The sequence below is a fragment of the Archocentrus centrarchus genome, chromosome 20 (assembly GCF_007364275.1).
Source record: "Archocentrus centrarchus isolate MPI-CPG fArcCen1 chromosome 20, fArcCen1, whole genome shotgun sequence".
NCBI lineage: Eukaryota > Metazoa > Chordata > Actinopteri > Cichliformes > Cichlidae > Archocentrus > Archocentrus centrarchus.
In genome coordinates, this window is record NC_044365.1 from 31555686 (window position 1) to 31571696 (window position 16011).

Below are 16011 nucleotides of genomic sequence, written 5' to 3' on the forward strand. Positions count from 1 at the left end.
TGGAAGCAGACAATGAGCCAGCTAAACAACAACAGCTCTCAAATATGAGAGTTTATTTGCTAAGAATCAGCATCAAAAAAAGTTTTATCCACTTCAATAGTTACACTAATGTAACTATTAGTTAGTTACACTAATGCTTAATTGTAATACTTGAATTGGGAGGGGTATTGACTGCAAGCTGATATCTCCTGACATCTAGTGGAGATACATGACAGTGAAACTAGAAGTCCTACAAAAACAAACTATTTGGTTTATGCCAAGAAAATATTTAAAAGTTAAATAGTTTCAGCTTGGCCACGCTTAGAAAATGGTCTCACAACAAATAAAATCAAAGATGTCTGTAAATCTTTATTCAAACCACACACAGAATTAAAACAATATATGGATTTAGTTATTCATTAAAGACAAGACAGCATACGCAGCTACAGTATTTTCATCACAAAATAATAGAGTTATAACACCAGAGTAACTCTGCTCTATTTAGTGTTCTTGTATATCTCAATATTTTCTGTAATTTTGTTAATAATAATAAACAATATTTTGCATTATTAAAAAATGTGTTCATAAAAGAAGTCCAAGCTAGTAAAATATAAGACTTAAACTAGTGTTTTTGGCACATTAACTTCGGCAATTTTTCAAATTTGATCCCGTTTCGACAGTAAAACAGTTCGAACAACTCCATGCAGCACAAGAGAGCAGCATCTCTGTCATGTTATGTTTGCCAATTTTGCCATATCCAATACGTTGGATGTACAAGTGAGCGTGCTCAATACACATCTAGCTATACATGTCTATGATATTAACATCCATCCATCATCTTCCTCTTTATCCGGCTAGTCGGGGTCATGGGGAGGCCAAGATTTGCTGAGTGTACGTTTTGCCAGACACCTTAGCTGCTTTAGGTTTATCTTGGACAGCGGGGTCCCGAAACTTTTCATATTCCTCATACTCCTTGATGATGGGACAGGTTAGTTGTCGAGCTATCCGCTTTCTTACAAAGTCTGCAAACTGCCGTCTTTTGATCAGTGTCAGTCTTTTCAGATCCAAAACACCTCCTCGCCTAGGAATTAAATCTAAGTCAGTAGACTGCACGGCTGGCGATGTCTGAATTTCTTCGGCTGGCACAGTGTGTTCACTCATTTCCAGCTTTAGGTGTGTTGTTAAGGCAGCTATGCTAGCGCACAGTATGAGCACTCGCAATGCGCACACGCAGCAGCCTATACACTAAAGCATAAAGTCGTGAACATGCAGAGCCGAGGCGTCTGATTGTCGTTTTTGTCCACAGTCATTAGCATACTCCATAACTTCAGCTCGCACATCGTTAACGTGGCAATTACGATATTATCGTAGACGATATACATCGCACACCCCTACAGCAGACGTGCATGATGCTCCATGTAGTCGTGAGGATCTCCTTCGAAGGGCAGACGTGGAGGATAGTTGCAGATTCCCATCAGGAAGATGATGATGGTGCCAAAGGTCATCACGGGAGTGATCAGGAACAGGCAGAGACGGTCCACGGTGCGAGCGATGCCGCTCCAGTTATCTTTCTCCTGTGAAGACAGCAGCGAGGACAGGGTTTATTTCATATTTAACAATCTCATTTTGATTCAACATTAAAGCCATAAACAATGCACAATCACACAACCACAGTTTATACATCAGACGCTGAACCTGCTGCAGGGGAGTCGTCACAGTCAGGTCCCAGAGGCAAGAACACTGACGCAGCAGTGCTAAAACTGCTGTTCCTCTAATGGCCACTAGAGCGCAGCTCCTATAGACTCTCATGTTAAAGAAGCTCCAGAAACAGATGAGAAACAAAGTTATTGACATCTGTCAGTGTGGAGAGGGCTGCAAAGCCATTTCTAAACCACAGACAGCCATTATCCACAAATGGAGACACAACAGCTAAAGAACCACAGGCCTCACTTGGCTCAGTTAAAGTTCATGATTCAACAATCAGAAAGACAAAAACAGCATCTGTGGGAGAGCTCCAAGGAGAAAACCACTGCAAAAATCATCTGGATGATCCCCGAGACTTCTGCAAAATATTCTGTGGACTGACGAGACAAACACTGTGGAACTTTCTGGAAGGTTTGAGTCACGTTACATCTGCATAACTTAACAGAGCATTTCATAAAAGAACATCAGACTAACAGTCAGACATGGCGGTGGTGGTGTGATAGTCTAGGGCTGCTTTAGGACAACTTGTTGTAATTGATGAAACCATGAATTCTGCTCTCTAGCAGAAAATCCTGAAGGAGAACGTCCTGAAGCTCAAGCAAACTTGGTTTATGCAGCAGGAGAATGATCCAAAACACACCAGAAAGTCCACCTCTGAATGACTCAGAAAATAAGAGAAGCTTTTAGAGTGGCCTAGTCAAAGTAAAAGAGAGAAATCTGACTGAGATGCTTTGGTATGACCTTAAACAGACCATTCCTGCTCGAAAACCCTCCAGTTTAGCTGAGTTAAAACAATTCTGTAAAGAAGTGTGGGCCAAAATTCCACAGTGAGGTGAAAGCCTCATTACCAGTTACTGCAGTTCTGCCAAGAGTGGCACAACCAGTTATCAGGGGATAGCTTTTTCCTTCTTGTATTTACTCAGGTTGTCTTTGTCTAATATTAAAATCTGTTTGATTGGAAACATGTAAGTGTAACAAATATACCAGAAACTAAGAAATCGGGAAGAGAGCAAATACTTTTCACAGTACTGTCACTGTGTGTTCTGATGAAAAGTATGCTAACCTGTCTTTCATATACACAGACTTTGGTTTGTGGGTAGTTTGCAGCATTTTGTTGTGCATTTTTCACACAATGATGATTTAAGGAATCTTGAACCATGCAGAGCATCTTTGTGCTCTCCTCGTTCGCTCTCACCTCGTTGTACTCGTTCTTGTTGCGCATGTGTTTGATGATGTAGTTCGCCCCATCCACGGCCGGCTTGATCTCAGAGTACAGCTGATCCGTCACACCTCCATCGTCCTGCGGCTTCACCACTGCGCGCGCGCACACACACACACACACACACACGGCCATCTTAATTTAAGCATGCTCTCTGCTGATGTTCACACAGACTGTACAGTAAGTGTCTCTCTAACAGCTTGTGTAGTGTTTTGATGAATGGCTCCCAGCACAACATACTGCAACACAAACTCCACAAAAGGACCAAAGCCTCACACTGAAGTGGCTTCAGATGGATTAGTAGGTGACAGTCTAGCTGCTGCATACGGTACTTCACATTAGATAAGTGAAGGTTACCTAACATTAACCAGAAGAAAGAAGGTTTAATGAAATGAAGTCAATGTTACTACTCAGCTTTCAGGCTTAGTGATGGTTAAATACTTCACAGTAACCCAACACTGCAAAATTAAGTTTTGATTTGGTACCAGAGGTTTACTTAGTTTCTATCTTTCATATTTATATTTTAATTGAGCATCTGTAGCACAAAGTCTCCCCCTGGGGTTAATGAAGCATTCTGCTTCAGATTTCCTGTCTCAGTATCTCAGGAGGAGGACATACGTGCAGCGTGGGTGATGCGAGTTGTGAGTCCGTGTCGCTCCGACTGTTTCTCAAACATCAGCTCGCTGCGAGACTTCACGGTGTAGTACTCGTCCGCTTTGGTGATGTAACCCACCGAGCTCGATCGCCGTGGCAACGCCCCATCCCAGGCTGGCTCCTCCTCAGAGGGGTGGGACATGCGCAGGATGCGAGGCAGCCGCTCGAGGAAAAACTGGACAGAGACGGAAACGTTTCAGTGACCTGCAGTCTGAACGCTCACACTCTGGGACGGCAAATCGCAGATGACCCAAGAAAATAAATACGCATCATAACATGCTTTGGATACATTTACACGATGAGCATCACTGCATTAAAGTAGGCTGGAAAGTAATTAGAGAGAAAGATGAAAATCAAGAAAGTATTTTATGAGCAATAAGCTGGTGTATTTAAAGGCACATTAATTTGTGCTATTCAGTTTATTATTTTATGTTAATATTTTGGCAGTTTTTGCCTTCCATACAATTTTAGCACTGATGACTGAATTAAATTTGAAGAAGTCAAAAGTGCCAAAATGGTGTTTTTATCCAAACTGACATTTATACCCACAAGTGTGTGTGTGTGTGTCTGTGTGTGCATGTGTCTGTATCTGTGTGTGTACGTGCATCTGTGTGTGCGTGTGTCTGTGTGTGCGTGCATCTGTGTGTGCGTGTGTCTGTGTGTGCGTGTGTGTATGTGTGTGTGTGTGGGTCTGTATCTGTGTGTGTGCGTGTGTGTATATGTGTGTGCGTGCGTCTGTGTGCGTGTGTTTGTGTGTGCGTGTGTTTGTGTGTGCGTGCCTCTGTGTGTGCGTGTGTGTATATGTGTGTGTGGGTCTGTATCTGTGTGTGTGCGTGCGTCTGTGTGTGTTTGTGTGTGTGTGCGTGCGTCTGTGTGTGCGTGTGTGTATATGTGTGTGTGTGGGTCTGTATCTGTGTGTGTGCGCGTGCGTCTGTGTGTGCGGGTCTGTATCTGTGTGTGTGTGCGTGTGTGTGCATGTGTCTGTATCTGTGTGTGTGCGAGTGGGTCTGTGTGTGCGGGTCTGTATCTGTGTGTGTGTGCGCGTGTGTGCGTGCATCTGTGTGTGCGTGTGTCTGTGTGTGCGTGTGTGTATGTGTGTGTGTGCGGGTCTGTATCTGTGTGTGTGCGTGTGTGTATATGTGTGTGGGTCTGTATCTGTGTGTGTGCGTGCGTCTGTGTGCGTGTGTTTGTGTGTGCGTGTGTCTGTGTGTGCGTGTGTGTGGGTCTGTATCTGTGTGTGTGTGTGTGGGTCTGTATCTGTGTGTGTGTGTGGGTCTGTATCTGTGTGTGTGTGTGTGTGGGTCTGGATCTGTGTGTGTGTGTGGGTCTGTATCTGTGTGTGTGTGCGTGCGTCTGTGTGTGCGGGTCTGTATCTGTGTGTGTGTGTGTGCGTGTGTGTATATGTGTGTGTGTGGGTCTGTATCTGTGTGTGTGCGCGTGTGTCTGTGTGTGCGGGTCTGTATCTGTGTGTGTGCGTGTGTGTATATGTGTGTGGGTCTGTATCTGTGTGTGTGCGTGCGTCTGTGTGCGTGTGTTTGTGTGTGCGTGCGTCTGTGTGTGCGCGTGTGTGGGTCTGTATCTGTGTGTGTGTGTGGGTCTGTATCTGTGTGTGTGTGTGGGTCTGTATCTGTGTGTGTGTGTGTGGGTCTGTATCTGTGTGTGTGCGTGTGTGTGTATATGTGTGTGGGTCTGTATCTGTGTGTGTGCGTGCGTCTGTGTGTGCGGGTCTGTATCTGTGTGTGTGCGTGTGTGTGTGCTACCCTCTTGGTCCACTCAGTCATGACGTGCGTGCTCGGCGTCCTGAAGTGCAGGTTGAGGACGACCACACAGTTTAAAACGACCACTGTAACCAGCACCATGATGAACATCAAGTACCTGAGAGACACACAGGAGAGCTGCATCTCTGAGCATCATGCTGGCTCCCACACCCGCCTGCCTCCATCTTTATATACAGTTAATGTTTCCAGACGTTGTTGGGGCGTGTTTTGGTGTTTCTTACTTGACGATAAGTGGAACAGACATGGACGTCTCCGGCAGCCTTTGAGAGATCAGCAGCAGGAAGACAGACTGAGCGAGCAGCACAGAGATGGACAAAGTCATCTTCTCACCACCTGCACACAAACGGTGTCAACAAATCAAGGAATCTGCTTCTGATTGGTGATCATTTGAAACCTGCAACAATGTATCTCTATCCGGTGTAAGAGGCTGGTGTGTGCAGGTGAGCTCTGCTCTGCAGCTGTGAGGATCAACGATGGTCAGTGACTGCCAGCTTCTCAATCCAGGTGATTTCTGCTTTACATCCCATTGATGCATCAAATTATTATTAGACTCCTAATATATTTAATCTACCTTGTTGCACTTTCCTGTTGACATCCTGCAGATTTTCAGCCTTCAAATTTCAGTTTGCACATTTTTCTTGACTTGTAGAAAAGTGTAAATTTGACCTTTTATTAGTTGGAAAAACCCAAAATATTTAATGACATCACCAGGGGGTCTGGGCCACATTTGATTGCATAGACATAATTCTATATGTGATTGTATATAAAACTCAAATTATTCACGGAAAAAATAAAATAAATTTTTAAAAATTGTCAGTTTTTGCCTGAAAAAACTTTCTTCCTGATTTAAGTTTCTATCACTGCATGAATTAAAAATGAATTATCTGCCCTTTGTGTGTATATGTGTGCTTCTTATATTTAAACTATAAGCTCAGGAGTAGCAGTGGGACACCTTTCAGTCGTAGCCCATCCAAATTCAGTTGCTCTGCATACAATTGTAGGAATTTTTGGATGGCTCAGTTCCACTGCATGGTTCTGTGGTTTGGTTGAAATGACCCTTTAAACGCACACTTACTGTCAGCGGGCAGGTAGTAGACCAGGCAGGCCAGGAAGGAGATGAGCATGCAGGGGATGATGATGTTGACTATGTAGAAGAGAGGTTTGCGCTTGATGATCAGGTAGAAGGTGATGTCCTGGTGCTTGTTGCTCTCCATGGGGATGTGTTTGTAGGCGTTTCTCTTGGCCGGCCGGTGGACGACCTCCCACTCGCCGTTTTCTGACGATATTGGTGAAAAACACGAAATGAGAAACAGAAGAAACTGAGCTGCCTCCAGGACTGACTGGCAAAACATACGGAGTTATTTCTGCAGCCTGAAGTGAGACTTTAACTGGAAGTGTCTACATGAGGTGTTGATGGCAGCGAAGGAGGCCACAATTAGGCTGAAAAAGCAAAGTGAACTCATCACAGAGGAGAGGCCAAATTAACTGTCTTATAAAGAATGATAGCACAACACCAAAAGGCTCAATGAAAGACAACTAAAAACCAACTTCACAGCATCTAACCAGGTGGAGAACACTCCTGAGGAGGCAGGGACACGACCAAGAGACACCTTCATGACTGAAGCACTGGGTACACTAAAAAGCAGAATACTGATGATGCAGTAGCTCATCTGGCTCACACTGCATCATGATTCACAGGTTGGTAGGCTGAACTGCACAAAGTAGTGAGAATTACAAATGTGACCTTCACCTTGAGCTCAGATTTGATGAAGGTGATCGTCACGTGCAGGTCTGATAAAATTCTGACCACTGTAAGAGGAGCTGTGAGTCTTGCGGACAGACTAATGGAAACCTCTCCAGATGAGCTAAAAACGTTCTTTGGACAGAACCAAGATGAATCTTTAGCAGCATGATGGGAAGAGAAAAGGAGAGAAACAGCTCCTGAAGCATATCACATCATCTGTCAAACATGGTGGAGGCCATGTTACGGCATGGGCATGTTTGGCTGCCAGGGGAGCTGAGTCACTAGTGTTTATTGATGATGTGACCGCAGACAGAAGCAGCAGGATAAACTGTGACATGTACAGGGCCACACGTCTGCTCAGATTCAGCCAAATTCTGCAAAACGGACCAGACAGTGCTTCACAGCGCTGCAAAAGAAACCCCAGAGCTTCTCAAAACAAAGCAAATGTGAGCGTCTAATGCCTAAAAGGTTAATGCAATACTTTAGTTAAAGCTGAGAATCTGCACTTGTCTCATTTAAAATCCTCCAAAAGATGAAATTACAAAAACATGGAGGTAACTGTATCAATAAACAGCTTCAAAACTGATGCCCGTGCTGACGGTGAAACATCAAGTGTGAAATAAAACAGCTACCTGTCCAGCTAGCAGGGTCGATAACGACCCACTCCACTGTGTGGTTGCGAACATCGTCAACGTATTCTTCTTTCAGCAGCATCTGGATCTCTTTGGCGTTGTAGGTCAGAGAGCTGCAGAGCAACCAATTTAATTCATCTCAGATGTTTTCAGGAGAAAAACAACAAAAACTTCATGGATTTGCTTCAATATCAGAGAGAACATTTGATCTGCAGCTGGATAATTGTAGTTAACAGCAGCTAAACACACACACACACACACACACACACACACACACACACACACACACACACACACACACACACACACACACACGTCAAAGAAAGTAGGAAAGGCTGAATTATCTGAAGGATATTTGATGCATAGTTGTTGGCAGAGCCTTAAATGTTACGTGAATTTGAGGGTGCAGTTCTGCCAGTCGAAGGGGAAGTATTTAACGTTGATGGAGCAGGAGGAGCGGAAGATGGCCGGAGGCAACCAGTAGCAGAAACCATTATTATACACCAGCACGTTACTGTAGTAGGCCACCTCGAACTGGGCATCATTACTGAGAGGGAGGAAAGAAGCAGGGACACAGACAGGTCCATCAGTTTTTGATATATTGGATCGCTGATTTGTCACAGTGGTCCACCCAGTGGAGCTGTGACAAAGTATTTGCTTCCTTCCTGATTTCTTTTTTTTCCCCATATTTGTCACACTTACATGAACAGCTCGTTTAAGGTTAAAGAATCCGAATCTGATTTAGGTCCAGACTTCGATCCGGCCACTCCAAACCTTTTTGTTTTTGGAGCCACACAGACACACTTGTGGTTCAGATGCTGCACAACCTGAGTGCTCTTGAGCCTCAGGGCACAAACTGATAGGTGGACATCCTCAGGTAGAGAGCAGAATCATGGTTCCATCAGTTACAGCAAAGCAGCCCCAGACCATCACACCACCATGTATTGTATTTGTATTTACTCAGGTTATCTTTGTCTAATATTAAAACGTATTTGATGATCTGAAACATGTTAGTGTGACAAGTATGCAAAAAATAAGAAATCAAATACTTTTTCCCAGCATTGAATACTCTTAGAAATTAACACTGATATGAATACTGTTTCATTTTCCTCTGAGTGAAACAGTAACAGTGAGTGTAGTCTTTGTGCGTAATCTCACTTGTTTTCCAGAACGATCTCCGGCAGCCACACCATCCGCGGCGGCAGGCGGAGAACATCAATGCCACCAAACTCCTCCGAATCCCACGTCAGCCTGTAGTCAGTCCACGTCTGTCACAACACACACACACAGGAATTAAAGAGCTGCGTGTATCAAACATGAAGATGCGAAAGAATAAACTGTTACGCACATGTTCGATCCACACATTCGTCAGCAGCGTCTCATCTGCTTCTTTCTACAAAGGAGAACGAAGACGAAGGTTAAAGGAGGAAGATCCAAAAAAAACGTATTTGAATGTTTTGTCAGACACATTTGAGACCTTGCTGCAAAGATACAACACACAACCACACACAAGCTGTGTACCAGAGAGATGAGGTTGGAGAGTGTGAGGGCGAGGTACACGTCGACAACATCCTGCTGCTTCTCAGCGGGACGCAGCTCTTTGTTGTATCCTTTCTCTCTGAACAGGTAGTCAATGATGCGCTCCTCTTCATTCCTGCCCCAGCACTCTAACACACACACACACAAATTTTACTTTTGTAAACCTCATGAGGAACTACGGTGCAAAAATTTGTTACTAATCCAGAGGCTTTAATATGATGTGGGCCCACCCTGTGCAGCTATAACAGCTTCAGCTCTTCTGGGAAGTCTTTCCACAGGTTTAAGAGTGTTTATGGGAATTTCTGACCATTCTTCCAGAAGCACATCTGTGAGGTCAGACACTGATGTTGGAGAGAAGGCCTGGCTCAGTCAAATATACACACACTTAAATTGGTGGTGCTGAAGGTTCTAGAGGCCTGGGCCTATTAACTTCTCATTGGTGATCATGATTGGCATTAACTGGTAGTTCCTCTTTGCAGCATAAAGAGGATTTGTTTGACAACACTTGTTGGATTGACCAACATGCAGAACAATGGGAAATGAGCTCAGTGAAGATCTAAGAAGGAGAATTGTAGGTTTACACAAGTTGGGAAGGTTTTCCCACTTCTTTATGCATTCCCTCTATAGTTTCATCAATCTACTTCCAGGAATTTTCCATCTGTGAGTCTTTCTATTGAGTCTATAATTATTATTCCTCAGACTGAAGCGATGATTCTTATTCTCTTACTGATAAATTGACAAACTACAGTAAAAGTGCTGCACAGGTCAAACACAGTGCAGGCTGTGTTGATACATCGTGTCCTTATTGGTGCGTGTCAGGTTATGATATAGGTTACATCGTAGGGTTTCAGAGGGGTTTGTGGTTATAACGTAGCTTAAAGGCATAAGTCTAATCAAGTGTAAACATGACAGGTGGATGCTGAGGTGGTGGAAGGGTTCAAAGAGCAGGCGGTGATCCAGGACAGCAGCTGTGCAGATGGGAAATTCTGTAGCTTGAACAGGCTGCCAGACTGGGAGGGTGTGTTTGGGATATGACATGAGGAGACTGTTAGTGAGCATGAAGCTTGACTGCGTGCACTAGCTCAGACCCTCCGTCCAATCAGCTTTTATCTGATTAAGGTGTTTGATGGAGCTTTTTTCTCTGTTTGGGGTTTTTGAACCAGCAGGAATCTGAGCTTGAGTCTCCAGTGACAGTCTGGTTTACAGTCTGTGGTCTGATCCCAGTATCAGTCCACTGTAAATACCTAAACATCAAAGTGAAGATCATGTGACACGTCTGAAAGCTTCAACATTGCTTCTTAATGGACCTTCAGCACCTGTTTCCAAGGTCAAATGTAAACTCATCTCCAAGAATGTGCTGCTTCATCTAGAAATCTTCAAACCCTTGAGGTCCAGGTGACGTCTTCTTCTTTGTTTTGGTTTTTATGACTAACAGCCAGTCGCAGTAACACAAACACACTGTAAACAAGCATGACAAACAAACCGGATCCAAGTGTGTGAATGCTTCGTGGTGCTCGTATTTCACCACATCACAGCTGCTCTGCCAGCAGCTGCTGTGATAACTCCCATCCTACAGCTCAGCACACAGCAACGATCTGATCCAAATGATTCAGAGGAGGTTCGGCACGCTGGAAGTAAAGCAAACATAAGGTTTGCAATTTGCTCTTTTTAGCTGATCTGTTATGAAGGACTGATGGTTTAGCTGAAACTGTGCACGGGAGCCCCCCCACCCCCCATGGAACTTGAGGCGACAATCGCTTGCCCTCCTCCAGCGAAGCAACCGGCGAAACTCGTGCATGTGAAATTTTGAGCTCGTACACGTAGACGTGCACATGTGGGCAGGCTAAGCGACACACCAAAGTTGAAAAATGTTCAACTTTTGTCGCTGTCGCATGGCACTAAAACCAATCAGCAAAGGTTTCATTGACTGACCAACAAGCGAAGAGTTCGCTACATGCTGCAGTCTAGGACCACTTTCAAAATGGAGGAGAGAGAGAGAAAGAGATTAAGAGATAGTGTTTATTCGTCACATGCACAGTTATACACAGTACAATGCACAGTGAAATGTATTTTGTACCTGCAACCATATATACACACACATATAAATAAGAAGAATAAAAATAAAAAAGTAATTCACACTATACACTATACTCTATATACTATACACTATACACACTTTTACGTGGAATTATAGATTATAAATTATAATATTTACACTGTGCAATAATGGTCCAGTTAGGGCTCAGAGTTGAGCAGACGGATGGCTTGTGGGTAAAAACTCTTCTTCAGCCTTTCAGTCTTAGCCCTCAGGCAGCGGTAATGCCGGCCTGATGGGAGCAGGGAGAAGAGAGAGTGTCCGGGGTGGCTGGGCTGTTTTAGGATCTTCATGGCCCTCAGCCTGCACTGCTTGGTGTAAATGTCCTGCAGGTTGGGGAGGGTGGTTCTGATGGTCCGTTCAGCTGAACGAACCACCCTTTTTAGGGCCATGAAGTCCTGCTTGGTGCAGTTTCCCATCCAGGTGGTGATGCTCCCACGCATGATGCTCTCAATGGTGCAGGTGTAAAAGTTCCTGAGCACCTTGAGTGGGAGCTTGAAGTCTCTCAGCCGCCTGAGGAGGTAGAGACGCTGTCTGGCCTTCTTCACAGTGATGTTTATGTGATGAGTCCAGGACAGGTCCTGTGAGATGGTCACTCCCAGGTATTTGAAAGTGTCCACTCTTTCCACCTCAGCACAACTGATGACAAGTGGATGGTAGTCCCTCTGCTGCTTCCTGCTGAAGTCCACGATCAGTTCCTTCGTTTTGCTGACGTTGAGCAGGAGGTGGTTCTCCTGGCACCAGTTCTCCAGGCGGGAGACCTCTCTCCTGTAGGCTGTCTCCTCATTGTGAGAGATTAGTCCCACAACAGCAGTGTCGTCAGCAAACTTGATGATGATGTTGGACTCTGACGTGGCCTCGCAGTCATGGGTGTACAGTGAGTACAGCAGAGGGCTGAGCACACAGCCTTGGGGGGATCCAGTGTTGAGGGTGAGGGAGGATGAGGTGACTCACTCGTACCACCTGTGGTCTGCTGGTCAGGAAGCTGTGAACCCACCTGCACAGGGATGGGCCCAGGCCCAGGTCCAGCAGCTTAGAGACCAGCCTGGAGGGAACTATGGTGTTGAATGCTGAGCTGTAATCTACAAACAGCACTCTCACATAGTTCCCCTTACCGGTGTCTATGTGTGAAAGGGTCTTGTGGAGGAGGAAGGATATGGCGTCATCTGTGGATCTGTCTGGCCGGTATGCAAACTGTAGTGGGTCGAGGGTGGTGGGCAGTGAGGAGGTGATGAATGTCTTGATGAGTCTCTCAAAACACTTCATCACCACAGAGGTGAGTGCTATGGGCCTGAAGTCATTGGGGCTGCTGGGGTGTGGTTTCTTTGGGACAGGGACTATGATGGACTTTTTAAAGCAGGTGGGAATCACACACAGTTTCAGTGAGAGGTTGAATATCAGTGTAAACACAGGTGCCAGCTGGTCAGCGCAGGTCTTAAGGACACGTCCACTAATACCGTCTGGTCCAGCCGCTTTCCTGGTGTTTACACGTCTAAACGCCCTCCTCACGTCGCGCTCCGTCACAGTGAGTGTCTCCGCCCCTCCGGCCGGGAGCGCAGCGGGCTGTCGGCTTCCCGACTCAAAGCGCGCAAAGAAGATGTTGAGTTCATCAGCCAGAGAAGCGTCGGCACTCACCGGGTGTGTGTGTGGTGCTTTGTAGTCCGTGATGGTGCGTAGTCCCTGCCACAGTCCCCTGGAGTCAGACTGTTGTAGTTGCTGTTCCAGTCTGCGGCCGTAGCGATGTTTAGCCTCTTTCACCGCTCTGCGGACGTTGTATGATGCAACCTTGTAGTCCTCCATGTTCCCAGAGGCGAGGCCGGAGTTGTAGGCAACGGTGCGGGACCTCAGGGCGTCGCGGACAGATTTATCCACCCACGGCTTCTGGTTGGGAAAAGTCCTGATGGTCCTCCTAAGTGAAGTGTCATCAACAACTTTCCCAATAAATCCCACAACAGTTTCCGTAAACTCCTCGATGTCTCCGCCCGCGCTGCTGCGAAACATGTCCCAGTCGGTTGAATCCAACGCACCCTGCAGAGCGGCCTCTGTTTGATCAGACCACCGTGTCACTTCTCTCACAGCAGGGGGTTCCTGCCTGAGCCGTTGTTTGTATTTCGGCATGAGAAGGACAGCAGTGTAATCGGACTTCCCAAAGGGGGGAAGAGGCTTTGCTTGTGTGTGTGTGTGTGTGTGCACCTGGATGCCTCTGTATATCATGTGCTATCCTAAATAAACCACCTATTGGACTGTACATCCTCTTGAGCATTTCTAACCGAATGCACCACAGTGACTTCTACCCAATCCTTCAGGCTTTCATTTTTGACCAACACAGAGCTGAAAATGTGAGTTTTTTTAATTACTCTGTTTATAGCTGAGTATTTATATGATGAGGTGCTGATTAAGTACCTAATCATTTGGCTGATGACAGAGTCCAAGTTGAGATGTTGAACATCCGTTAGTTTTCTTTCAATTGATAAATAAAAAGATGAACACACTACATTAAAAGAAGGAACTTAAAAGTTTTAATCAGTCATAATCAGTTAACTGATTACATACTCCAATAACTGAACTTATTTAAAGAGTTTTAGTGTCCTGTGTTATAATTAAAGAGAATTTTAGACCTTAAAAAGAAAAGATTTGCTCGTGTTTTAGAATGAAGATGAACACGTTCAGATGTTTACACCAACAGTTTAAGCACTCATTGTGATACAAGAATTACATAAAAGCGACTGAAGATCACACGTTTAGCCTGTCAGGTCACGTCTTTCAATAACTCACCGGATGAGAGCAGTGTGAGCAGGAACAAGGTGCCCATTGCTGCACGCTGAAGCTCCATGGCTGACTGAGAGAGGTCCAGAGTCCTTTCACCCACCGACCTTCTGCTAGCAGCCCGAGAGGCTGAATGACAGGCAGCAGCTGCAGACAAACTGAGGAGAAAATAGAAAGCAGCAGAGGCCCGAGCCACCGGCTGCTGTCACCTCCACCCTGTACGGGAAACAGAAAGAGCCGCGGGGGGGTCAGATAACACTCATCACAGCAAAGAGCTTAACTTTTAGAGTCACATGAAAATCTGCTTTAACTCCAACCAAGGGCGTAGGAATGAGTTTACTATTGGGGGGGACACATATTGGAAACCTGACAGCTCCATAAATACTCTGAACAAAGCATAAAAGTGGTTTACTTTCTTCTTTTTCAAATGTTTCTTGGAAAAATAGTGTTGTGTACACCTATATTATTGCATGTATAATTTACATATGTATATGTTTTATAATTATAAGATGTGGGCAAACCACCAAACAAAATGGCTTGAGTCTTTTATCAAGCACAATGACCATGTCATTCCAGTTTATCAGGTGGCCGCACTGGTAGGAGCAAGCTAAATATTTCAGTAGCACAAAAATAATTTAGTAGCGTACACAAGTGCAAAGTTTGATATGTTTGATTGGTCGAAAACATTTAGTACTGTAGGCTGACAGGCAATAAAACTGGTTCTTTAATTAAACGATGTTCTGACACTAAAGAACCCTCACAAATGATGTAATGAATAAATTAGTCACTTTTTAACATCAAACTTAAGTTAGAAATGCTATTAAAATATGCCTATTCAGTTTGAAACTCTGTTTCAAACGTAAACAAGATCTAATACATAAAAATGAACATCAATAAAAATAATAACCAGAAATACATAAAAGTGTTACCTCTCACATTAACAGACACACTGTGTGCCTGACAACACAGTGTGCTGTTGCAAACACGTCAACAAGTGCTTTCCAAATATATATGAACATTTGACCTGTGCATGTATATTTTCATCATCTCTTTCTCTTTCTCCATCGCTGCTCTTCCTCCTCACCTCAAAGCCTCATCTGCTGAACAGAAGTCAGGGCTCTAGTACTGAAAGCATGCACAAACATGCTTATTTATTCCTCATATTGTCACCATTACTTATTATCAGCAGCTCCTATCTCCCGACAGCTGACAATGAGCCAGCTAAACAGCACCAGCTGGTGATAAGCTATCATTATGCTAGCTAACAGATAAACAGTTTGATAACATTCTAAATTGTATGCGTTTATTTGCTAAGAATCAGCATCAAAAAAAGTTTTATCCACTTCAAATAGTGTTTCACTAATCTGGCTAACAGCGGCGGCAAAAACAGCAGCTAACTGAGGCTAACAGCAGCAAAAACAGCAGCTAACTGAGGCTAACAGCAGCAAAAACAGCAGCACTTACCAACAGAAATGTTCAGCATATCCTGAACAACTCACCTCAGTATCGCTGCCGTTCCACAGAAGTGAGCTTCAGACTCACATCAGACTTTTCACAAAGTTTTACAGCCTCCTCCAGTGAACATTAGATGTGGACACCAGCTGAATTAAACAGCGGACTGACAGCTTACACTCACTACAGATGAGCTGCAGCCAGAATTGTTTGTCCTAGAGCAGCCACCGTACCCAGATTATGCACTTGAACTGGGAGGGGTAGGAAAACAGAATTCATTGACTGCAAGCTGATATCTACTGACATCTAGTGGAGATACATGACAGTGAAACTTTAAGTCCTAAAAAAACAAACTATTTGGTTTATGTCAAGAAAATATTTAAAAGTTAAATAGTTTCAGCTTGGCCACGCTTAGAAAATGGTCTCACTCTGCCAGTGAGTAGAAACAA

General features: G+C 44.6%; 1 protein-coding gene across 1 annotated transcript; it reads right to left on the minus strand.

Annotated features, from left to right (window-relative positions):
- Positions 1 to 414: 414 nt before the first annotated feature.
- LOC115799280 (acetylcholine receptor subunit delta-like) lies at positions 415 to 14231 on the minus strand. Its single transcript, XM_030756357.1, has 12 exons — positions 14120 to 14231; positions 9232 to 9377; positions 9059 to 9103; positions 8869 to 8978; positions 8102 to 8257; positions 7711 to 7823; positions 6410 to 6610; positions 5556 to 5667; positions 5317 to 5431; positions 3521 to 3731; positions 2879 to 2997; positions 415 to 1553 (listed from the first exon to the last, which is right to left on the minus strand). The coding sequence occupies exons 1-12, from the start codon at positions 14175 to 14177 to the stop codon at positions 1371 to 1373; spliced, it is 1569 nt and encodes a 522-aa protein (XP_030612217.1). The 5' UTR covers positions 14178 to 14231; the 3' UTR covers positions 415 to 1370.
- Between the last annotated feature and the right edge of the window lie 1780 nt (positions 14232 to 16011).

Bases quoted from the DNA above. Each gene is read 5' to 3' on its own strand.
- LOC115799280 (XM_030756357.1), bottom strand. From the start codon at position 14,177: ATGGAGCTTCAGCGTGCAGCAATGGGCACCTTGTTCCTGCTCACACTG. The intron at 9,378-14,119 runs GTGAGTTATTGA...TGTGTGTGTTAG, and splicing joins GCTCACACTGCTCTCATCCG to AGTGCTGGGGCAGGAATGAA. The intron at 6,611-7,710 runs GTAGCTGTTTTA...CAATATCGTCAG, and splicing joins CGACCCTGCTAGCTGGACAG to AAAACGGCGAGTGGGAGGTC.